General features: G+C 60.7%; 1 protein-coding gene across 2 annotated transcripts in view; it reads left to right on the top strand.

Moving 5' to 3' along the window:
- Window positions 1-10,319: 10,319 nt before the first annotated feature.
- Window positions 10,320-24,866, top strand: part of Nfatc2 (nuclear factor of activated T cells 2) — a 79,411-nt gene continuing 64,864 nt past the window's right edge. For both annotated transcript variants that reach the window (XM_042699310.1, XM_042699311.1), the window contains exon 1: window positions 10,320-10,455. In XM_042699310.1, coding sequence (XP_042555244.1) covers window positions 10,320-10,455 — 136 coding nt within the window. The remainder of the gene's footprint in view (window positions 10,456-24,866) is intronic.

The raw sequence follows: 24,866 nt of genomic DNA, 5'->3' as shown, positions 1-24,866 counted from the left end.
CTGGTTGAGATGCGCCGGGTGGGGTGGGCGGGGCTTTCTCAGGCCCTCGGCCTTCCCGGGGCCTCTCTCTCTGGGCCCAGTCTGGGAGTGGCGTGGAGAGGCCACTGCGGGGTGAGGCGTGGGAAACCGGTCCCACGCAGTGAGCCAGCTGCCTCTCGGTGCCTCTTGAAGTTCAAATCCCCGTGGGGGAGCGCGTGGGGCGGGATGAGTCACTGGCTTTTGGTGGCTGCCCACGGTTTTGACCAGGGTTCACGGTAGCATCTGCAGTGGCCGTTTTCAGAGACGGCGTTTGATCAGTGTGTCCAGGAACTCGGGACACGTGTGCTGAAGATGTGAACTGCAGTGGAGGCGGCCCACGCCCCGCAGGCTTTCCAGGGCTGGCGGCCGTGGACGGGGAACCACGTGTGGCACCCCACAGATCTGGACGCTGCAGGTCCGGGGCATCCCTGGCCTTTATTTTCCTGTTTATGGGGAGCACGCATAAACACAGGGTTGCCTGGTTCCTGGCTTTCCCTGGCCATCTCGCTACTGCTGGAAGGTCTGAGCGTCTCTGGAAACCTCGGGTTTTCTAAATGAATCTAAAAATAAACCCTGCAGAAAAAAAAGAAAAAGCTTTTAGTTGGAGAGTTGACACAGGCACTATTATTTATTCCTTTTCCTTCCTCCTCCTCTTCCTCCTCCCTCCATCCCTGGACACACGGGCATCTGGGCAGCAGCAGTGGCCAGGCGGGGCCCCTGGGCACGCATCCAGGGCTACCCCAGACCTGGGGTGCTGGTGTGAACCCCCGGACAGCTTTCTCTGAGGGGTGTGTGCTTGAGAAATGGGGGTGTGGGGGGGACCCTGGGACCTGAGGGATTCGAGGCTGGGGTGCAGGGAGCGCCTGCGGGGCCCTGGGTACTGGAGCCCCCACCCCTTCGGCCAGCGCCTGCCTTGCGCTCCCCCCTCTCCCCTCTCCCCCTCTCTCTCTCTCCCTCGCTCTCTGACTTTTCCTCCCGAACAATCAGGGACTTGTGCTGGCGGCGGGGCCGCGGCGCTGGCCGGCCGCGCGGCGACGTCATGGATTCCTGAGCTGGAGGTTTGCAGGAAAGCCCTGGGTTCTGGCGATGGCGGCGCTCCAGCGGTTTCCATGGCGCTGGGTAAACAGGAGGAAACAGTGAGGGAATCCCGATATTTTACTGCATTGAAAGCCTATAAACACGGAGCGCGGGGAAGGAAGTCGCGCTGCCTCTGGAGTAAGCGGACCGCGGAGCCACCGAGCCGCCGCCGCCGCCGCCGCCGCCGCGCCGCGCCGCGCCGGGAGGGAGGGAGGAGGCGCAGCCCGGCCCGCGCCCCGCGCGCCCCCCGGCCGCCCCGCGCCCCGCCGCCGCCGCCGCCGCCAGATGCAGACGCACGCCGCGCTCCCGCGTGGCCCCTGCCCACCCCTGCGCGCCATGGGGGCTGCGGACCAAGGTAACCGGGGCGCCCGCCCCGCCCCGGCGCGGCGCCCCCTCCCCACCCCGCCCCCCGGGCGCGCCGGCCCGGGCGCACCGCTCCGCGCGGACGGGACCCCGCGCAGCCCCGCTGCTCACCGCTGGCCGCTTGACCTCTCCGGCGCTCGCTCTCGCTCGCTCGCTCGCTCGCTGCCGGCAGCCGCAGGGCCCGCGGCACCGCCACCGCCACCTCCGTCCTGCTCGCCGTCTCCACCCGCAGCCTCGCCGCCGCTGATCCACGCGCTTTCCTGCGGAGAGCCCGCCGGGCGCGTGCCGCGTGCTGCTCCAGCGGGGACGACTCTGCGTCCGGGCCGAGCCGGGGCGCCGCGGCCCCGCGGCCCCGGGGCCGATTTCTGTCCCGGTCTGTTCCCGTGTGTCCGATGGACATCGGACGGAAACCTCCGCCCTCGCCGGCCCCGCGCGCCGGTCCGTCCGTCCCGCTACCCGTCCGATGCGCCCCCCCCCCCCGCCCCGGCTTCCCGCCCCCTCCTCCGGGGTCGCGTTCCGGAGTCCCGCGGAGGGAGGAGGGCCGCGCGTGGGAACTCCGCGGAAGACGGCCCACGGCCGGGCACGGCGGCGCGGGCGGGGCGGCCGGGGCGAACCGGGCTTTAAAGTGGAAAGGCGGCGCCAGGCAGCGCGGGGCGCGCGGCCGGCCGGGCCTGCGGGGCGCGGGAGGGCTGCGCCCGCGCCTCCAGCGGGGCTGAATGTCGGTTTGGTGTCCCGCGTGGCTGATCACAGCTCTGGGGCTGGGAGGTGCGTGTGTGCGCGTGCGTGTGCATGCGTGTGTGCGCGCGCGTGAGTGTGTGTGCATGTGTGCGTGTGCGTGTGTGTGTGCGTGTGCACGTGTGTGTAGTGAGGGACACAGTGACAGTTTCAGTAAATAAATCCGAGGGGCTCCGGGGAAAGCCAGCTCTGAGAGGCAGGCCGGGGCCAGGTGAGGGGCTTGTGTGCGTGTGCGCGTGCATGTGTGTGTGCGTGCGTGTGCGTGTGTCGCCCACTGCCAGCCGAGTAGCGTAGTTTTAGCTGAGTTGCACTTTTGGAAGCCAGATCCTGCCAGCGCGTTCTCTCTCTCTCTCTCTCTCTCTCTCTCTCTCTCTCTCTCCTGAATGTTTTAAAATTGGTACCAGTTTGTCCTGTCGGTGCCAGTGGTCAGGCAGCAGAGGTGTGATGACATAATGACAAGGGAGGGAAAAAAAACCCAAACCTTACACTGTGTCATCCGCAGAAGCGACGTCTTCAGACGGCGACACACAAATTAAGGACGTGGGATTTTTATTTTTTTATTTTTACTGTCATAAAAACTGAAACCCCAGCTGGGTGCTGTGGCTCACGCCTGTAATTCTAGCTACTCAGGAGGCTCAGATCTGAGGATCCCAGGTTCAAAGCCAGCTGGAGGAAGGAAACGTCTCCAATTAAACACCCCCCTCCAAAGAAGCTGGACGTGGAGGGAGCAGTGGCTCAAGGGGTAGAGTGCTAGCCTTGAGCACAAAAGCTCAGGGACAGGCTGGGAAGGTGGCTCAGTGGTAGAGCGCTTGCCTCGTATGCATGAGGCCCCAGGTTCGATTCCTCAGCACCACATAAGCAGAAAAAGCCAGAAATGGCACTGTGGCTCAAGTGGTAGAGCGCTAGCCTTGAGCTGAAGAGCTGAGGGACAGCGCCCAGGCCCAGAGTTCAGGCCCCAAGACTGGCATAAAAACCAAACCAAACTATACCAAAGAGGCCCGAAATTCAGCAGGGCTGTAAATGTGCCTAGCGTCAGCTCAGCGGTGTTGGGGGAAGACAGCTTGCAGAGGGGACACTGCACGTTTGTGCTTGTGGGCTCTAACCCTGGCCACATGCCTTCCTGGTCCAGGTGGAGTTCCCTGGGGGAACTCTGGTCTGGGAGGGCGCAGATTTTGCACGCAAAGTCCACGGCCGCCCTCTCCAGTCTGCATGTGTGAGGATCTGGAGCTCATGCACACTCGTGTGGGTTCCAATGTGGGAGCCAAGGGCCCCAGATTGTTCCAGCAAACCACATTTAGCATGCCAAGGCAACTGGGTACGGAGAATACAATTCTAGTCATCAGAGACAGCTGCCTCCAAACAGGCCGAGCCAAACGCATCAACTGTGCTTTGGGGAAGGGGTGGGAGGTGGGGGGGGGGGTCTCAAGAGAGGAAGATCAATGCTACTTTTAACTAAGGTGCTGACTAGATCTAAGAGGGACTCCAGCCCCACTCTGCTCCTTTGCAGGGGTGAAGTGGAAAGCACAGGATAGAAATGTTTGCATGGTGAGAAAATTCCAAACTTGCCGTGCGGCTTTGGAGCCCTGAAATCCTGCAAGAGGTGTGCGCAGTGTTATCTGAACGGAGATGATGGAAAGTATTTCAGGAATAAACAAACCCACAGGGCTTTGCTCACACCCAGCCCCAAGCTCCCTAACTTCCGTTTGGATTAGGATTTCTCCTTGGCCACCTCCCAACTGTGTGATCTCAAGCCAGTGACTTAACCTCTCTGTGCCTCCATGTCCTTATCTCTGCCACCAATCCTGCGCTGTCCTTTCAGGGTCCTTGTGAGATTCTGTGAGCCCCTAAAATGTCTTGTTCCTCACTGACACTCCATCTATGACCATCACAACTCCTGTGAGATTCAACATGCAAAATAATCAGTGTCCCGGCACTGGTAGCTTATACCTGTAATCCCAGCTCCTCAAGAGGCTCAGGGCTGAGGATCCTGGTGGTTCAATGCCAGTCTGGGCAGACAAATATGACAGAGTCTTATCTCTAATTAACCATCAAAAAGTCAGAGATGGGTCTGGAAGTTGGCTCAGTGGTAGAGCGCTTGCCTTGCATGTATGAGGCCCTGAGTTTGATTCCTCAGCACCACATAAGCAGAAAAAAGCTGTAAGTGGCACCGTGGCTCAAGTGGTAGGGTGCTAGCCTTGAGCTGAAATGCTGAGGGACGGCTTCCAGGACTAGAGTTCAGCCCCCACAACCGACAAAAAAAGTCAGATGGAGGCAGAGCTCAAATGGTAGAGCACCAGCCTTGAGTGAAAAAGCTTAGGGAGACAGAGCGTGAGGCCATGAGTTCAAGCCCCAGGACTGACACCAAAAACAGAAATGCAAACCCCAACCCTGATAGCGAATAGACGTTAGGTTTCACAATGAGACTTTTTCTTTTTTTGAATGGACAAGATATTTTCTACAACCCAAGGTGCTCTTTGACTGGAGCCCCAGAATGACAGATTAGGGTAAGATCGCGGCTTGCGTTAAGATCTCATTAGTTTACCCACGTCAAGGTGGGGATGGCAGCGTGGCTCCACAGCGTGGTTGTGGGCGCTGGTGAAATCCTGCCCCGAAGATGCTCCGCTCTGGGCTTTGCCTGCGGTATTGTCTGGCAGTGAGGATCGGGACTCCAGCCTGGCCTGGTGTCACCGGCAGAGGCCCAGTCCAGTGCGGGCCCACAGCGGGCCCCGGGTCCCAGTCCCAGATGGCACGCATGCCGAGAGCCTGGCTCAGAGTCGCCCGGGGCCATGCCTCCTGCGAATTCAGCCTTCATCCTCCGGCCCACTGGCTCCAATAGGGACTGCCACCCTTGCCCCCTTGGGGGGGGGGTAGGAGGAGGAAGAGGGGTGTGGCAGGAGTCGTCCAGCAGTGGGGCCTTCCTTTGAACCCTGCTTCTTGACCAGATGCTCTGCTACGTTTGATTTTCTTGCTCCATTTTCTGGAGTTCATTATTATTATTATTATTATCGGTCACGGGGCCTGAACTCTGGGCCTTGGCGCTGTCCCTCAGCTCTTCAGCTCAAGGAGAGTGTTCCACCACTTGAGCCACAGCGCCATTTCTGGTTTTTCTGAGTGGTTTATTGAGACAAGTCTCACGGACTTTCCTGTCTGGGCTGGCTTTGAACCGTGATCCTCAGCTCTCAGCCTCCTGAGTAGCGAGGATGACAGCGTGAGCCACCGGCGCCGGCGAGAAATATTATGTTCTATGATCAGAGGCACAGAGCACTGCACCTTCATGGCCCCCCCAAGAGTCTCTTCCGAAGGTCTTACTGTGTGTGGGTGCCTAGAGTCCTGCATCATTAATTGATGGAGTCCCAGTGTATTTTTGACCTAGCTTCCTTTTTTCTTTTCCCTCCCTCCCTCCCTTCCTCCATTCCCCCTTCCCCCCCTCCCCTTCCCAGTCCTGGGCTTGACCTCAGGGCCTGCACACTGTCCCTGAGCTGCTGCTGCTTCTTTTTTTTTTTTTTTGCCGGTCGTGGGGCTTGAACTCTGGGCCTGGTGTTGTCCTCAGCTCTACAGCTCAAGGCAAGCGCTCTACCACTTGAGCCGCAGCACCACTTCCGATTTTCTAGTGTTTTATTGGAGATAAGAGTCTCACGGACTTTCCTGCCTGGGCTGGCTTTGAACCGAGATCCTCAGACCTCATCCTCCTGAGTAGCTAGGATTACAGGCGTGAGCCACTGGCACCCGGCTTCCCTGAGCTTCTTTTGCTCAAGGCTAGCGCTCTACCACTTGAGCCACAGCACCGCTTCTGGCTTTTTCTGTGTATGTGGTGCTGAGGAATGGAACCCAGGGCTTCATGCATGCAAGGCGAGCGCTCTACCACTGAGCCACCTTCCCAGTCCCTCTTTTCATTTTGTACTAACATGATTCTAATTTCTTTTTTTTTTTTTTTTTTTTTTTGGGTCCGGTCGTGGGGCCTGAACTCTGGGCCAGGGCCCTGTCCCTCAGCTCTTCAGATCAAGGCTAACACTCTACCTCTCGAGCCACAGTGCCACTTCTGGCTTTTTTTTTTTCTGCTTATGTGGTGCTGAGGAATCAAACCCAGGGCCTCAAGCATGCAAGGCAAGCACTCTACCACAGAGCCACCTTCCCAGCCCCATGATTCTAATTTCTATAATGCCATGTGGCAGGTGAGGTAACTAAGTGTGTGTGGGGGGGGCCCAAGTTGGTTAGAGATGGGGAAACTGAGGCAGGCAGGGAGTCTTGCTTGGCCTTGCCTCAGAGAGATGAAGGCAAGGTTCCTTCCGCCATGAGGGGAAGGCCATCCTGTGAGAAGGCCTTTGCTGGCCCCCACAGCGCCCCCTGCAGGACGCCCTTCCTGGGGTCAGAAGGGCAGAGAGAGTCAGGCCAGCCAAGAGCTTTCTTTCCTTCTTTCCTTTGCTTGGTTCTAAGCTCCTGGAGGGCAGGGGCCAGGCCTCCTATCTGCTCTCAATGACACTTCTGCTACCCCGGGGGCGGGCAGCTGGAGCGCTAAGTCAGAGGCTCAGATCCTCTGTCTACCACGCAGCTTGCTGGCTGCGAGACCTGGTACAAGTCACCGAATTCAAGTGACTCTGTTTCCCCGCAGGTAAGAGAGGAGCTGTCAAGTGGGAGCCCAGCTCCATTTACCGTCCAGATTGCTGGGATGGGACAGGGAGCTGGGCAGTCGCAGCCTGCATGGGGCTTGTGTGTGCCCTCCGGGGCCGGGGTGCTAGGAGGTGGCCACACGTTGCCTTAGATGGGTTAAATGTGAGAGCCTGGAGGGGGAGAGGGCGCTGTGAGCCGCGGGTGTGTGGGAGCTTGCTGGCTGACCACGGACCCGGCAGCTTAAAGCAGCAGCGTTCACTCTGCAGTTCTGGGGTGGAAGTGTGGGGCAGGGCCTGGCTGGGGGGTGGGGGCTGCGGTGGTGTATCCCGTGCAGCTTTAGCTCCTGTGCTCAGTCCTGGGCCTCCCCGTCTGCTCTGCCTCCTGCCTGCTGCAGGTTCAAATCCGTGCTCGCTCTTCATCTCAGGCCCCAGTGGTGGGCTTAGAACCCCCACTGCCAGTCCTCCCCGCTTCCCTGGGTCCCAGCTGGGAAGATCTGATTCCCAGTGAGGTCCTGTTTGCAGATAAGCTGGGGTAGGGCTTGAGCGGAGTTACCCTGTGGGGTGGGGGTACCAGTTCACAGGGTGAAGTGGGCTCGGGACAGCTGTAGGGGCCAGCAGCCCGGTGCCAGCAGCCGGGATCTCTGCGGTGGCCCCTCCCACCCAGCCCAGCCCACACAGAGCTGGCTCCTGTGGGGTTCTCAAACTGTGTCCCCCTGGGCACTGGGGTTCCGCAGAGAATCCTCCCTCCCCTCCCCCTCTGTCCCTGTCTTTGAAGCATGTGACTCTGCGGACACAGGACACCCGCACCCAGCGTCTTCCTCGGGGCCCCACCTAGATTTTCCATGTCGCTCCTCTTTCACCCTCTGCTTTCCGTGTCCACTGAAAGTCATTCAGCTTGGCCCAGAAATGTCCGGTGTCGGATCCACTCTCTGCCACAACCCAGGATGAGACCCGGCCGCCAGTGCCAGTCATGCATGGGACAAGACCCGCGTGGTAGCATGGGCAGCACACACAACCCGAGCCTGCCTCAGTTTCCTTAACTGAAAACTAGGGTACCAAACATTTTCACGTGTATGAGGGGTACTTGGGGGTCTCACTCAGACTCTGTCAGAAGTGTTTGGAGGAAACTCATGCTAGTTGTCATTTGTACTGTTACTTATCATCCACCCCCCCCCACCCACTCACCTACCCACACAGCCATTCATCTATTCCCTCCTCCCTCCCTTCCTCCTCCTCCCTCTTCACCCATGGGTCTGTATTCAGCTGCAAATCCACTCCCGGGAAGCTGTGAAGGGGGGAAGCGCCCACTGGCCTCTGCCTTGCCACCTCTCAGGCTAGTGGAGGCCCAGGCCTCTGATTGGCTGGCCCGGGTCTTTCAGTCACTTCTTTGCTCTAGCAGTGGACACTTGTCTGACCAGGGTCCCGGGGCTGGAGCTGAGGTTCAGTGGTCCATCACGTGCCTAACATGCGCAGGCTGGGGGTTGGGGGGGGGAAAGGAGAGGAAGAAGGGGAAGCAGAAAGGAAAGGTGTTCTCTTTCCTTTCTTTCTTTCTTTCTTTCTTTCTTTCTTTCTTTCTTTCTTTCTTTCTTTCTTTCTTTCTTTCTTTCTTTCTTTCTTTCTTTCTTTCTTTCTTTCTTTCTTTCTTTCTTTCGCCAGTCCTGGGCCTGAAACTCAGGGCCTGCGCGCTGTCCCTGAGCCTCTCTGTGCTCAAGGCTAACACTCTACCACTTGAGCCATAGCACCACTTCTGGCTTTTTCTGTGTATGTGGTACTGAGGACTCAAACCCATGCGCACAAGGCAAGCACTCTACCACTGAGCCACCTTCCAGCCCATTGGAAAGGTGCTTGTTAAAGGAACACCCCGGTGCTATTAGCAGAGGAGGAAGGAACAATTCTGAGCTGGCCCGGTGCACACATGCGTGCTAGATTAGAAGCTTTGTGTTGTTAGGAGGTTGAGGGATTGAAAGGATTGGGGCGGGTTGTTGTCACCGGCTTTCTCCTGCTGTTGCTGGCATGGCCCCTGGCCTGTCCTGCAGACCCGAGGACCCCACTTCCTCCTGGGACCTGGCTTCAGTGTCCTGGCTGGGCCATCACGTCCCATCCCCCCATCCAGACTCATCTGCTGCCCCCAGAGTGCTTGCTGAATACACAGTGAGCAGTATGGAGGGAACAGAGAGACACCAGGACTTGCTTCCCAGGCCACCCTGTGCCTGGAGCTGGGCCTGTGGCTCTGGGTTGCCACCCTGGGAGCACCCAGCAGGGATTTAGGGTCCCACACCCAAAGACTGTTTAAATCAGAAGTCATCTGTTGGGGCTCAGATAGTAGACCGTTTGCCTATCTCCCCACGGAGTGCTCAGGTGGGGCCCGGGCACAGAGCTCCGTCCCAGTGCGGTGGGAACCCCCTTCACAGAGGGGTCCCTGGCTCCCGAGGCAGAAGCCTGCCAGGGGTGGGGCTGCGCCCCGCGAATGGCTGCGTTCCCAGCCCCCGCCGCGGTGCAGGTGCCTGGCAGCTGTTCAGGAAGTGCACGTGGGACAGGCTGCCCGGCCCGGGGCAGACAGACCCCTTGCTGCAGCTGCCGTCCCAATCAGTGCTCCCGACTCATGAGACTAGCCACAGTGCTCGGGGTCTCCAGGATCCCCCCATCACCCTAGAACTGAGATGAAGCTGGAGCGGCTTGCCCATCCAAACCACGCCCTCAGCCCTGTGCGAAGCGCCAGCGTGGGCGCTGCCTCCGCGTCCCGACCACAGTACAGGCTGCACGCTTGGGCTGGGCGCCGGTGGCTCGCGCCTGTCATCCAGGCTGCTCAGGAGGCTGAGACCCGAGGATCGCGGTTCAAAGCCAGCCCGGGCAGGAAAGCCCTTGAGATCTGATCTCCAATGAACCGCCAGAAACCCGGAAGTGGCGCTGTGGCAGAGCGCTGGCCTGGAGCTGAAGAGCCGAGGGGCAGCGCCCAGGCCCAGAGTTCAAGCCCCACGACCGACCAAAAAAGAAAAGGCCACTGGGCTGGGCCTGAGCCCAGGTGTCAGGAGGACGGGCGTCTGGGGGGAGCGGGCGGAGCTCTGCCCCGGCTCCCCGGTGCCGGGCAGCCGACGGCACTGCGGGAGCACGTGTCTCTTTCCCACGCCGGGAAGCCGCGGGGCCCCGGGGTCCGGCGGGCGGGAGGCCGGGTGGGGGGGGGGGTCCCACCGAGCCCCGGGCCCGGGTCTAACCCAGACCCGGGGGGGCGGGGCCGGCGCGCGGCGCCCCCTCCCCGCCCCCCGCGCGCGCCCCGCCCGCCGCCCGCCCCGCCTCCCCGCCCCCCGCGCCCGCCGCCCGCCCGGCCGCGCGCCCCGCCTCCCCGCCCCCTCGGCGGGCGGCAACAGGTGGCTGCGGAGCAGGAAGCCCGCGCCGCCGCCGCCGCCGCCGCCGCTCGGCTCCGGGCGCGCCCAGGACCCGCTGCGCCTCCCCCGGGAGGAACGCGACCCCCGGCCGCCCCCTCCGCGGTCCCCGGACCCGCTCACCGCACCGCCCCGCGCCATGGACGCCCCGGGGCCGCAGCCCGACCCCGACGCGGGCGGCGGCGGGGACGCCGCGGGCCTCGAGCCCGGGGGAGACCCCCAGGACGAGCTGGACTTCTCCATCCTCTTCGACTACGACTACTTGCCCGGCGAAGGTCGGTGCCGGCGCCCCGCCTGGCGCCCGGGCCGGGACCGGGGCCTGGGGCGCGCGGGGGCCTGGGGGGGGCACTGCCCGGGAGGGAAGGGCGGGGGGAGCCGGCCTGGGGGGGCACTGCCCGGGAGGGAAGGGCGGGGGGGAGCCGCCCTTGGGGGGGCTCTGCCCGGGAGGGAAGGGTAGGGCGGGGGGGGGGGGGGGGGAGCCGGCCCTTGGGGGGGGCTCTGCCCGGGAGGGAAGGGTAGGGCTGGGGGGGGGGGAGCCGGCCTGGGGCCACTGCCCCCCTCCCAGGGCCTGGGGGGGGGCTTTGCCCCGGGAAGGAAGGGCTCGGGGGAGCCACAGGTGCGCCCCCCATCTCCCCATGGGGGCGTGCAGTCCGTGACCTCCCAGGTGGAGGTGCTGTTAGCCGGTTGGGAGAGGCCCTGCGTTCTCCGCCTGTGCAGGGAGGAGGCGAGGGGAGCTAGGCTGGGATCCCAGGAGCCGGGCCTCGTGGTCCTGCAGGGAGAGGCCTCGGCTCTCCTCCCCGGGCCTCGGGTGCCCGGGCCGGCCACGGCCGCCCGGCAGGGCCTGGCGAGCGGGTGGGTGGGGACTCGGTGTTGAAACTGAAGGAAGCAGCCGCGCGCCGGTGCGCGGGTGGCTTGGCTTTGGCACCGGGAGCCAGTTTCCTCTGTGGGCTGCTGCTGGGAGGACACACCCACAGGGGACCTGTCAGGGCTGCTCTGTGAGTGATGAGCCCGGTCATGGTCGGTGTCGGGGCGCGGGGGGCCGGGGGAGCAGGCGCGGCTGACCCAGCTCCTTCTGTCCGCCCGGGTGGGGAGGGGGGGCGCGGGACTTCCCCAGGCCTGGCCAGGGTTCCTCTGACATTTCACGTGTTCAGCAGGAGGGAGGAGGAGCCAGCGGCCAGGAGGGAGGGGGAGGAGAGTGGGGAGGGCCGCAGGAGGATGAGGAGGGTGGGAGGAAGTCCTGCACACAGCCCCACTGTATTTTTTTTTTTTTTATGGTTAGCAGGTTGTCTTGGAAAAAAAAACAGAGAAAAGCAAAACAAAAACCCAACCAGGCTTCCTGATTTTGACAACCCAGCCCAGGGGCTGGCTCGGGGCAGCCTGTTCCTGCCTCCCAGAAGCCCCTGGCCTGGCCGCGCCTGGCACCCGCTGTGCCCCGTGCCCGCTGTGCCCAGCTGAGTTAGAAGTATTAGCTGTCTCCTGATTGGTTTCCTGGCTGCCCATCTTTGGGGAGGGGCTGGCTTTGACTTTGGGCATCACCTTCACTGGGCTTCCCGGGAGAGGGCAATTAGTCACAATTCTGTGTTTTGGCTGGAGATGGAAATAATTAGCCAACAAAAGAGCGGGGTGTTGGAGGATTGCAATCCTGGCTTTGAAAAGATACAATTAGGAATCTGTAACTCATCCCTGCCACCATGTCAGTGGTGTTTCTCTCAGACAAGATGAAAGTCCCCTCGGCCCAGGATTAACACAGCCTTCCCAGATTCACCATCAGCTAACTTTTTTTCTTCTCTTTTTTTGAGGGGCAGGGGCGGAGGGCAAGGATTTTGGGGAGAAATAGTTTCCAAGCCCAGTCTCATGGGAGGTACTTTTTACAGTTGTTTTTGGCAAGTGGACATCAGGTGGTATCTTAACGATCAGCCACGATGGAAGCACAGAGCTTTTTCTTTGTCTTTTAAAAAATAAACTTTAGTTTTGGAACGGTTTCAGATTTATAGAAACATGGTAAAAATAACAGAGTTATCATGCACACAGGCAGGGGTTTCTTCCTGTTTGCAATGTCTTACCTTAGTATGGTACATTTTTTTTATACGTGATGAATCAATATTGTTATTAACTGAAGTCCATACATTTTCACATTTAGAATGATTTTGATTTTCTATGACCTTGACAGTTTTGGTTAGCTATAAAGTGACCCTCAATTAATTCTTTCTTTCTCTCTCTTTCTTTCTTTTTCCCTTCTTTCCTTCCTTCCTTCCTCCCTCCCTCTCTCCCTCCCTCCCTCCCTTCCTCCCTCCCTCCCCCCTCCCTCCTCTTTCTTTCTTTGGAGAAAGCATCTATCTCCTTGTGTGGCTCAGGCTGGCCTTGAATTACCATCCTTCTGTCTCAGCCCTACTGAGACAGGCGTGCATACAGGCATGTACCCAGCTACAATCTGTGCAAGTTGTGTCTTCCCCCATGTTTTTTCCTCATATTACAGTGGAGCCATGGGTCTTGGGGAGGAAGCCCACAAAGGTAAAGTGCCCTTCTCACCCGACGATGCTAAGAGTTCCTGGGAACGTCATGTGACTGGCCACTGCTGGTGTTTAGGGCGCATGCCTGCGTCACGTGATTGGCCCCTGGTGTTCACTTTGACACCCGGCTGGGAAGCTTTCATGGGGTTTCTTAGTCCTGAGCTTTCGGAAGGAGGCGACTGTGTGAGGCCTACACGTAGGAAATGGAGATTTGTGCTCTAGGATCTGCTGGCCAAGCGATGCCCCTTGGTGGAGATCCTGGCAGCACAGAAGACGTGGCCCCTTGGAGGGGGAGAGGGCACAGGGCGAGCTGTGAGCAGCCTGGTGCAGGCCTGGGCCTGGCAGCCACCCTCTGCGCTCCTGCGCCAGTGCACCCCTGAGGGACAACACCTGCCTTTGTTTTGCATTTAGTGACACGCGTGTGGCATTAGCTTCATCCTGGGCATGGGCTTGGGAAAGCCACGGAAGGGAAATGTAGCCACTGCGCAGACGGCGCAGTCAGAGCAGGCACAGGATTTAGGGCAGTCTGGAGGTTGGCTTTTTTGTTGTTGTTATTGGTCGTGGGGCTTGAACTCTGGACCTAGGCACTGTCCCTCAGCTCTCCAGCTTAAGGGAAGCACTCTACCGCTTGAGTCACAGCACCATTTCTGGTTTTCTACTGATTAATTATTAGAGATTAGAGTCTCATGGACTTTCCTGCCTGGGCTGGCTTTGAAGCGTGATCCTTAGATCTCAGCCTCCTGAGTAGCTAGGATGACAGGCGTGAGCCACTGGCACTGGCTGAGGTCAGCTTTTCTCCTGGGTGGTGCGCCCTGTGTAGTGCCCGCCCCCCAATCAGAGAGATCAAATGGCTTTCTCAAGAATGCAGAGCAGGTAGCTAATGGGGCTGAGCTTGGGCCTGGATTCCTCTAGGGTCTCCTCTAGCCCCTGTTGGCTGAGACATGTGGGCAGCGGTTGGCAGGGGCTGGGGCCACGGTAGACAGAAGGGAACAGGAGCAGGCAGGCCTTGAGCGCTGCTTCACACTGGGCCTGGACACTTGCAGGATTCACGTCAAAGCCATTGACAAGGCTGTAATTTGTCACTGGTATTTTACTAAGCTCTCGCTTTTTTTTTTTTAAATGGAAGTGATGAGTTAATATTCATTGGCTCATCCAACTCTTGTGTACCCGATGATCTTCTTAGATCATGGAGGGGGGGTTCCACAGAGGGTCAGGCCCAGCTCTGCCCTCCCTGAGCTAGGGAGGGACTTCCTGGGGCTTCGGGATTGAGGTGCCTGTCTTCTATTACGTTCAGGATGTGTCCATCGTTCCTGTGCCCTGCGAGCTTTATTGGGAACAGAAGCTGAGTTACATCAAAGGCTTTGAGCACGTATGCCAGAGAAGGCTTCATTATCCCTAAGTCTGCTCCCTCCTGGCTGTGGTCGTGGACTTCCGGTGTGGTGTAAGATCTCATTTTCCTTAGGCCGGCCCCACGTTGGCTGTAGGGATACCCTGCTGTAAGCCTGTTCCCTGCTGGCTGTAGCTGCAGACTTCCAGTACAAGGGGCACCCTGTGGCTGTGCATGATTGTCTGTGGTGGTGACATTTCCTTGATAGTGTTTAGGAGGATTTTTTGGCCACATTCACGTGTGATCTTGGCCTGTCCTGTGTGCGTGTGTGTGTATGTGTGTGTGTGTGTGTGTGCGCGTGTGCATCGTAGGTTTTGACTCCTTTTCTCCACAGAGGAACAACTTCTGGTTGCCAGGCCACTTTCCAAAGCTGAGGGGGGCCCTGTGAAGCCCGGGGGCCCCAGTGGTTCTCAGCTGCCCCCACGGCCACTGGGCTCTTTATGCTTTCCACTTCTACCATGATCAGTTTTGATAAGCTGCGTCTTCCTAAGAAACGATCCATCTGCCTGTGTAGAGGGAGCGGCTGCTGGCTGTTGGGGGCCGGGCCTGCGTGCCATTTAGAAATGGCACACCTTTGTAGTCTGCATGCATTCAGTGGATTCTTGCTTGAGAGAGGAAGGTGGGCCTGGGTCTCCCTGGTGGCCTCCAGCAGGGCCAGGATTCCCCTCCTGCCTCCCCCCCATACACTGTGTGAGGACAGACAGGCGGTGGGAGCTCACTGCAGGAGGGCCTTCGCTGGTCAGAGCTGACCCTCCTGCAGTTCCTGGCTGCCTAAGCCCTGGCGCTCACCTCTACAAAGGCCAACAGGCTGTCTCATCACGGCTCGCTGCCCCGTGAGCCACCAGCCACCGCGGTCACCGCCCCTCGAGGAGCTGGTGCAAGTCACAGATGACGCACAGGGATGACACGACCCTGCACACCATGTGTACGTGCAGTGCACACATGGTCACGTGTGTGCACATAGGCACACAGGGCTCCCATGTACAGAAGCTTGCACAAGTACATGCTCCAATGCACACAGATGAACGTGTATGGCACATAGTCACATACAAGTACACACGCGCCCACAGCATGTATGCACTCCAGGGGAGAGCACATGCACACCTCACACATATGCCCAGGGCCCAAGTTCGCCCCTCCCCCGGGGCACTGCCCCTGCCCTCTTCCCAGGCATTCCAGACCATTCTAAGGGGGAGCTGCAGACTCCTCTGGGGCCCACCACTCACGGGATGGTGTGACCTCCCTCCTCTAGCACGCACCCCAGGGGAGTGCTGGCTTGGGCCAGGCCTGTAGGTAGAGAATGGGCCAGTGCAGGCCCCGCCCCCGCCCTGTGGGCACAGCCTGGCAGCCGGCTGGGCAGTAGGGTGCTGGGACACACCGGCTGGTGACAACTAAAAATCAGGTTCTGTAGCAAGAGCAAGAGCCACTGTCCCGGGTTGACCCGAAGGCCGGGCCTGGCCGGGCCTGGGGAGAGTGCTGCGGGGGCAGGGTCAGGCAGGGGGGTGGAGGAAGTGGGGTACAGCATGAGGTCAGGCAGGGGCGCGGAGGAAGTGGGGTGCAGCGGCCCCAGGCACTGACACACATGTCACTCGGCTTCCAAACTCTAGTTCCCTTGTCCTTTAGCTGGCCTCCGGCTTCAATTCGGAAAAGAGGTTCCTCTTGAACCCTTGAAGTGTGTCATTTTGGGGGGTTTCCCAGGGCTCGCACTTTGTAAGATGGTAGGCAGAGCGAGGGGGGTAAACGGTGGTGCTCAGGAAGTGGGGCTCTGCGCTGAGCCACGCACCGCACCGTGCATCGGAAGCGCGGGGCAGACCTGGGCCGTCAGCCCCGCACCCACAGACAGAGCAGCCCCCCACAGCAGCGGGCTGCGTTCGCGGACTGCGTGACTGCGCCATCACAAGCCCGGCACCCGCTCTGCCGGGAGCTCCCCGCGGGAGGGAAGCGGGGTTGTGCAGGCTTCCTCTTCCTCAGCCCCAGGGCAGGCGGGCAGGCCTGCTGGGCGCGTTGTGCTGAAGGCACCGGCACTGAGCCTTGCTGGCTGTCTACCCGTGCCCTGGTGTAGGGCAGCCAGCAGTAACTACTCAGGAGCTCGCGCGGCAGGGGTTCTGTCCTCTGGGAGATGGGCTGCTGCTGGTGATCTGGTCCCTGCCCCGGCTAAGTGAAGTCTCTGCCATGCGATGCCCCGTGGTTCTCACACAAGCTGCGGGGGCTTTGGCCCTGCAGGGAGCACTGATTTGCGGAGCTGCCCTGGTCCCCTGGTGTCCTGGGTCCCCGGGGAACCCACTGGCTCTGGGCAGCGGCGGGAGGGGGGGTGGTGGTGATGGGGGGGGAGGGGGAGAGGAGCGGTTGTGTTGGGCCAATAAGTGAGGGCAGCTGATGGCTGCCTGCTGCCTGCTCTGGACCTGAATTTCTGGACTTGGCTGGCTACAGAGGCTTCGGTGATGGTGCCCACTCGGGAAGGTTCCCCATCCCCACTGCCTTTCCCCAGCTTGGCCCCTCCCCCCAGGGAAGGTGGGAGCCAGGAAGAGGCCACCCTGACAGTGCACTCTGCCCCCAAGGGACGCCCTCCTCCTCCCCACTCCCCCAGGAAATCACCCCAGGCTGTGGGCTGCCATTGCCCCCGGCCCCCCCCCCCCCCCAGCCCCCTCAACCTTAGCCGTAGGTTTGTGATTCTCAACGCGCTGCACGTGCCCTGTAGGGAGTTTGCTGCTGTTTTGCTTAAGGAATAATAAAGGGGAAAAGCATTTCCACTCATTCAGTACAGTGTTTGTTGTGTGGTGCCAGGGTTTGAACTCGAGGCTTTGTGCTTGCTAGGCTAGCAGTCTTCTGCTTGAGCCATGCCTCCAGCCCTTTGAGCTCTGGAAGTTTTGACAGAATCTTGCCTTTCCCCCCCAGTGTGGTCTAGAACCTCGCTCCTCCTGATTTCATCCTGCAGCTGGGATAGCAGGTATTCGCACTGCATCCAGCGACTGATGGAGATGAGGTCTCATGGATATGTTTTACTGACTGGCCTCAAGCCTCCATCCTCCATCTCTGTGCCTCCTAAGTACCTAGGATTACAGGCCACTATCACTTGGCTCCCCGAATATTATTGTCAAACCGGTGTTTGAATCTACAAGTGCAGAACTCAAGTAGGCAGGGAATAATCGCTATCAAGGGTCCAATGGTCAGTTTTTCTCCTAAGTGCCTGTTTTCAGTTGATTCATTTGGCCCGACATCCAAACAGGAACTGGTGCTGTGACCGGGTGACACACCTCTGCATCCTTTCGTCTATGAAGATCCTCACCCGTCAGTTTTGTGGCCATGAAACCACGTCACCCATCTTCCCTGGGCAGCCTCCCCCGTGCGGGTGTGTTCAGGTGCTGTCCTGGGCCCTGGGCCCGTCCTGTTTTCTGGTTGCTGTTTGGACCTCTCCCTTTAGCGCTGAGCTGAGAGCCTGAGGGAAGGGGAGTCCCTTTTCCTGAGCTGGCTCTGCCGCCCGCCCTGCTTTCTAATCAGAGGATTTGGGAAAGAGCCTTTTTCTCTTTTGCAGCTGGGCCTGTTTTAGTTAATAAAATGCACTTCTTGGAGCCAGCCCTGCCCTCCCCTGCCCTCCCCTCCCCTCCCCTCCCCTCCTCTGTGAATTTGAATGGAGCCGTGCCCGGCTGGGCTGCAGGGCCGGGATTTGCAAAGGTTCTTCTGGAAGCAGACCTGCTTGGAAATGCCCGCAGAGGGGGAGCTGTGAAGGGGGAGGGGTGACGGGGGAGGGGAGAGAGCAGGGGAGGTCGCCTGAGCAGTCCTCAAGGCGGGAGGTGGGGTGTTTATGGGGGGGTGTTCATCCTTAAGGGGTCCAAACCCAGGGCAGGTGAGCCCCCCTCTCGTGGGGGGGGGTTGAAGGCGGAGGGCGCTGGCACCGGGGCTCACAAAGTATGCCCGCCTCTGGAAATGTGGCACCGCCATAAAAGCTCTCAGGGAAGAGGAGACGCAAGGACCCGCCAGGGAATAAGGGATTCATTTTAAACCCGAGTCCCTGGCCCGGGCCATGCCAGCCCCGCGGCCTCCAAGGGGAAGTTTCCACTTGGATTTTCAGTTGAGCTGAGAAAGCGAAAAAAAAAATCAGAACTCCAGGCTTTGCCCCCGGAGTGGGGAGCATTCGGGGCACAGCTGCTGCCTGGCAGCTCCCTGCCACGCCCCTTCCGGCCGGCCCGCCACCCTGGGGGAGGGGTGCGCCTCCAGCCCGCGCTCGCTGGCCGCGGCGGTGATGGCTGTGATCTGAGCTCTTCTATTTCGGTGACTTCTCCTGACCAGATCTTTCCTTCTCCTTTTGCTGAGGAAGCTCTCAGAGCCTTGTGCTCTGCATGCCTGCACAGAAGATAGACAGACTGACTGACCTTAGAGTCATAAACTTGACCTCTAGAGGCCCACTCCCTTTTTAAAACCAGGGGAGGGGCTGGGAAGGTGGCTCAGTGGTAGAGCGCTTGCCTTGCATGCATGAGGCCCTGGGTTCGATTCCTCAGCACCACATAAGCAGAAAAAGCCAGAAGTGGCACTGTGGCTCAAGTGGTAGGGCACTAGCCTTCAGCTGAAGAGCTGAGGGACAGAGCCCAGGCCCAGAGTTCAGGCCCATGACTGACCCCCTCCAAAAATAAATAAAACAGGGGAGTCCAGTTAGGCAGCTGGTAAAGAAACTGGGGGCCTCCACAAGGTGCCCCTTCCCCTCCCCCACAGCAGAAAAGGAACTCAGCCAGCTCAGGATGGGCAGAAAGGGGGCAGCAGAGGCCTGGGGCGGGACCCTTCCTTGTCTGGAGCAGAGTGTGTGCACGTGTGTGAAAAGCAGGGTACAAGCCGGCCGTGGTGGCTCACGCCTGTCATCCCAGCTACTCAGGAGATCTGAGATGTGAGGATCGCCATTCAAAGCCAGCCGGGGCAGAAAAGACCATGAGACTCTTTATCTCTAATAAACGCTGTGGCTCAAGTGGTAGAGCACTTGTCTTGAGCTGAAGAGCTGAGGGACAGCGCCCAGGCCCAGAGTTCAAGCCCCACCACTGGCAAAAAAAACCCCAAAAAACAAAAAAGCAGGGTGCAGCCAGTCAGCACTGTGTGCGCCACCGCCCTTGGACACCCTGCCATTCCAATCCCAGTTCCTATTTTTGTGACCTTGGGGGTCGCTCTTGGGTCAGCCTAAGCCTCAGTCTCTGCCTCTGGAGCTCAGAGATGTAGGTAGCACTGAGCTCCTAGGGTGTGCATGAGTGGAGCCTGAACCTGAGCTTTATCCTTTGAATCTGGTGCTCTACCACTTGATCCGTAGCTCTCCTTCAGGCTGTGTGTGTGTGTGTGTGTGTGTGTGTGTGTGCAGGTGCTGGTAAATTGAAGATCAGGATCTCACAGACATTCCTGCCCAGGCTGACTGTGAACCTTGATTCTCAGATCTCTGCCTCCTGAGTCGCTGGGGTTACCTGCATGAGCCCCTGACACCCGGCTTTGCCTAGTCTCATAGGCCACAGGGAGGTAATGCACTCAGAAACTTCTCCAGGCTTCTGAGGAAGGACAGGGAACAGGAGAGGACTCGGCCACCGCTGGCCCCGACATTGTCCCCGTCCTGTGTCCCCCCGGCCTGGTCTGCTGGCAGCCGGGTGGGGACTCACTGCCCAGTGCTCCTCTCGGGCGTCTGGTGGAGGCAGACGGTTGTGTTTACTGTGCATGTCAGCAGCGGCCCGCGCGTTCTGGTTCACCTTTTCCAGAGGTGCCACCGACCGGACGGGGCCGCCTTTCCGGTGCTTTTGGACCTGATGCTGGGGTGGAATTTCTCGGCTTTCGGGGTCTGAGTCTGTGGCTCCTCCGGGTGGAGGGCGTGGTGGCCGATCTTCCTTGTGAGCACACTTGACGCCCTGCGTGTGCGTGTGTGCGAGAGTGTGCGCGTGGCAGGGGAGGCGTGGGGGGCTGCGTGGAAAGTGCACCGAGTGTCACATTGTTTTCTTTCTCGCTTTTGACAGTGGCTTTTCCCCACAGGCTGGCCAGGTGCCGCCGGCCGCCGCCTTCTGGGCTGGAGCTGGCCGGGCCGCGGTGGGGGCCCTTCTCCTGTGCCTTGAATTGCTCAGGTGCCAGGCTGTGGCCTCCCGAGCGTTGCCACGGTGACAGACCGAGGTGTGCTGAGCCCCAGGCCGGGGGGGGGCTGTGTCTGCGGCCTGCGGGCATCCTGCCCCCACCTCGGTGCCCCCCCCCCCCCCCCCCCCGCGCCCAGGGCAGGCGCCTCACCGAGGCTCCCCAGCCGCCTTTCTATTTTGGTCATCCCGTTCTGCTTCCGGAAAGTTCTGCCCACCCGCACTTCCAGACAGAGCGGCTGCTCCTTGCCACCCTTCCTTTTTTCAGAAGCATCCATTAGCCGGTGGGTGGGCTGGCACCACACGGCCCCCGGGCCTGGCTGAGGGTCGTGGTGGGCAGGGGGAGCGGGGGCAGCGGGCTGGCAGAGGCGGTGGAGGGGAGGCCATGGCTGAGTGCCATTTCACTGACGGTCCTGGGGCTTCTGCCCCAGGAGCTGTGTGGGGTTGACAACCCCATCCAGGAAGTAGCCCTTTTCATTGGAAGTGGGGTGCAGTGCTGGGGAGAGGGTGGAGTGAGCAGCCAGGTTGCCTGAGCCTGAGTTCCCGTGCTGGTGCTGCTGCCACTGCTGCTGAGAAGCTGTGTGACTGTGGGGTAATGACTTAGCCTCTCTGAGCCTCGTTTCCCCTACTGGAAAAATGAGACAGCTGCTTTACTGCACTGTAGGGCTCTTGCAACATAAACATATTCCTACAGACGGTAGGATACAGTGCATGTTGGGTAAAGCACATAGTGCAGACGTGTTGGCTATTACTACCTTGCTTATGATGAGTAGCTCACTGAGTCATTCACACTTCAGTAAGACTTAGTTGATCTAGATAGACAGGATGCAGAATATGTAGCCGGGGAAGGGAGGGTGGTGGGATAGGACTCCATCTTCCTCTGATCTCAGCACCCCGGCCAGCAGAACAAACACCCAAGGGCTGGTCATTTTATTTTCATTAAAAAAAAAATCTTGGAAGTGGCACTGTGGCTCAAGTGGTAGAGCGCTCGCCTTGAGCTGAAGAGCTGAGGGACAGCGCCCAGGCCCCGAGTTCAAGCTCCAGGACTGAACAACAACAACAAAAAAATCATCCTTACGAAAGAAATGTTTTTGGAACCTGGGAGTCCGTGGCTCGCTCTTGTCGTCTGGCTGAGGTCTGAGAATGGCAGTTCAAAGCCAGCCCGGGCAGGACAGTCCGGAGCGGGCGTGGGGTGCTCGTCCGAGCGCTCGCGCCCACGTCCACGGCGCGTGTCTTCTGTGTGTTGGGTTTTACGTGGACAAGCGCAAGGCCCTGCGTTCCTCACTGTCCCCCGTGGGGCTGTGGTATCCCCCCCATCTCCAAGTCACAGCGGGGCCGAGGCTGAGGCTGAGGCCGAGGCCGGCACAGTCCGGCCCCCCGGGGTCCGCGTGTGGGCCTCTGATGGGGAGCGCTGGACCCGCCCCTGTGGGCGTGGCCGCGGGGCTCCCCACACCCTCATAGGCCAGTGCCATCCTGGAGCCGGGACGCAGCAGGCCGCGTGGTGGCCCAGGAGGACCCGTCTGTGGGTCTGCGTCTCAGGTTCCCATCGGTGCGGGAGGGGAGCACGTGCCCGGCGCCCGCACGTGTGCTCGGCGGTGGGACGGCCCAGCTGTGGGCCGGGGGCTTCGGCAGGGTCTCCTCGCACGCAGGGCCTACGGGAGGCACCTGTGCGGCCCGGTCACGCAGGTACGGCTGGGGAGGGGAAGGGCAGCAAGGGGAACCGCGTGTGCGAAGCCTAGAGGTGCTGAGGATCTTGATCCCCCCCCCACGGTCCCCCCTCCCCCCTGCTTCTGCCCCGCCCTCCTTTTTGGTCCTGAGGCCCCCAGGGCCGGCCGGCGCCCCTGAGGCGCTGTCCCGAGCTGCCGCCCTGAGCTGGTCAGGTGTGTGGTGTGGAATCTGTCCTATGCCTTCATTTCCAAGTCTCTGCCCTCCTCCCATGTGGGCACACAGACGGACAGACAGACTGTGGGGTCAGATGGAATGTCGGATGCGTTCCATTTGAAGGGATGTATCCCGCTTGGGCTCAACATCGGGGAGCATGAGTTCTATCTCAGTTAAAAGAAAAAGTAGCCCAGCGGGGACAGGATGGGAAGAAGGCCGGCTGGGCTCGGGGCCCTGCACCTCGCTTGAGTTTCGCCATTTCTAGTGCCACGGTGATTTCTTTGCCCTCACCATCCGCTCGTGGGGGTGACCAGGATTTTCCATTCCAGCCGGCAGCGGTGCAGCAGCGTTCCCTTGGAAAAGAAAACGCCGGATAATGGGAGCAGGTTGGGATGGAGATCTAAGGGGACCCCTGGCGTGTCCCTGGGTGCAGGGCCGGTAGAGGCCAGGCAGGTGGTAGAAGGAGCTTCGGGGAATCTTCCCCGAGAAAGTTGGGTGGCTCTGGGATGCGGTGACATCAGCCCCGCCGTGGGGGGCCCTGGGGAGGGGCGCCAGCGCCCCCTCCCCCCCCCCGCCCCTTCCCGGGCTTCTGAAACAGCAAGGCATTTTCAGCCTTGCGAAACTGGCCGTCAGATGCGCAGCACGACAGCTCCCGGTCACCTCCCCAGCGGGCAGAGGGACCCGGCCACGGGCATCTCCCCAGCGGGCAGAGGAGCCGGCCACGGGCACCTCCCCAGCCCGGCAGAGGACCCGGCCACGGGCAGACGTTGGGCGGGGAAGTGGGAAAAGGAGCGTGAGAGCGGATTCATGAAAGGCAGCGTCCACCGCCGCCGCCCAGCCCGTGGGCCCGGCTGTCCCCGCAGCTCCCATGGCTGGATTTCCGGATCTTTCCCAGCCCAAGACGCAGCTTTCCTGCTAAAGTTAGGTATTTTTTCCTTTGGTTGGAGCTGGGGTGGGGTGGGGCGGGAGGCTTTGCCCCAGAGCTAGGCAGAGGAGGGGCAGCCGAGCATCTCAGCCCCCCGTTGGGTCGAGGAGCCCGCGGTTCGCTGTCCTGTGCCGCGTGGTGCTCCCCCCCACGCCCCACGTCAAATCCACAAAACGAGGAACCGTGTTTCTTTTCTCCATATCACACCCCATCTCCCAGCTCCTCAGTCCCTCTTCCTGAGGGAAGCTGCTGTTCCAGAAGGTTCTGGAGAGAGCCTGCCCCGGGCCATGGTAGCCAACCGCTCCCGTGCCCTCCTCCCACCCCCCTCTGCTCCCCACAGCCCGGCCGCCGCCCTCACCCTATGTGACTTCCCACCCTGGGCAAAGCAGCCGCAGGCCACGCACCCCCCCCCCCCCCCCGCTGCTTCCAGGCTTCACGGGACATGGGACGCCGGTGGGCACCCGCCCCCCTCCGCTTTGCAGCCTGGGCCTGGGCAGCGGTGTGGGATGGCGATGGCCGGGAGCGGCTCCCGAGATGCCATGGTGCTGCTGGCATCTTGGAGGATGCGTTCGCTCCACGCCGGCTTTTCTGCCCTTGAATGATGCCCTTCCCCCCGCCCGCTACCCCAGTGGCGTTTGAGCGCCTGCTTGGTTTGGCCCTAGACGGGTACTGTGTGGCATTTACTCATGAGCTAGGAGAGAGGCGGCCGGCCATAAGCTGATCATTCCACGGTCCCTTAATTAAAATAGTAAGAAGTACCAAGCACAGGGCGGATACGCCCGGGAGGGCCCTGAGCTAGGCAGGGAGGTCAGGAAGGCTCTAGAAGCAGGTGGCGTCTTAGCTGGGCTTGTGGGCCTGAGAGGTTTTCAGTCATGGAGAGGTGGGGGGTGGTGGGAGGAATTGATGACATGGTGGGAACAGCAAGTACAAAGGTCCTGGGGCGGGCAGGGATGGGATGCGCTCCCTCAGCTGCAGTCTGAGGAGAGGGAGGTTAGGTAGGCTCAGCCTGGAAAAGGCCACCTAGCCTCGGCGACCATACTTGCCATTAAGAGCTGTGAGAAGCTCTCGTCTCTTGTGGGGACTCTTGCTGGAATGGGGGGACATCTAGACATGGCGAGGTCTGTGGTCAGCTCCGTGCGGCCTCTAGGGCGGCCCAGGAAGGGCATAGGGAGGTGGAGGATAGCCCGGGGGTCCGCCCGGCTTCCAGGACAGGAGCTGACCCTGGCAGAGCTTGGAGTGCACACGGGGTCATCGGAGGCTGTCCAGGGCCCCGAGTGGATGTTTCAGGTCGTGGGCCCTGTGGGCCAGGCCACAGCTCCCCGCCCTGAGTGAGCCAATAGGCAGGGCTGGATTTCATTAAAACGCCGCCCCTGGCCTGGCAGGACGGGTCCCCGGAGCAGGGAGTGAGCTGCTGTGGGGTGAGCTGGGGCAGAGATGGGCTTTGGAGGGGGCAGCGTGGAGGTGCCGGCAGGGCAGGCATGGAGGGAGTTTTGGGGGAGTAGCTGGGGGTCTCTGAAGGAGAGAGGACACACGAAGCTGCCGTCGGGCTGTGGCTGAGCCGCTGGGGGCAGGGGGTCGCCGGACGCCCCGGGTTCCATCCGCACCGGCAGGGCCGGCGCCGGTGGCTCCCGCCTGTCATCCTGGCTACACAGGAGGCCCAGGTCAGAGGATCCGGGTTCAAAGCCAGCCCGGGCAGGACAGTCCACACGTGAGGCTCTTACCTGGGAGCAATCCCAGAAAGCTGGGAGTGAGGTCGCGCGTGGCTCAAGTGGCAGAGCACGGGCCTTGAGCGCCAGCGCTCGGGGACGGGCGCCCAGGTCCTGAGCTCGAGCCCGGCGCAGGTGTGTGTGTGTGTGCACACGCGCGTGTGTGTGTGAGGGGTCCCCCCGCCCCCGCGAGCCCC

This window comes from Dipodomys spectabilis, unplaced genomic scaffold (genome assembly GCF_019054845.1).
Source record: "Dipodomys spectabilis isolate Male_0828 unplaced genomic scaffold, ASM1905484v1 ptg000240l, whole genome shotgun sequence".
Taxonomy (NCBI): Eukaryota; Metazoa; Chordata; class Mammalia; order Rodentia; family Heteromyidae; genus Dipodomys; species Dipodomys spectabilis.
This window is presented reverse-complemented; position numbering and strand designations above follow the sequence as displayed.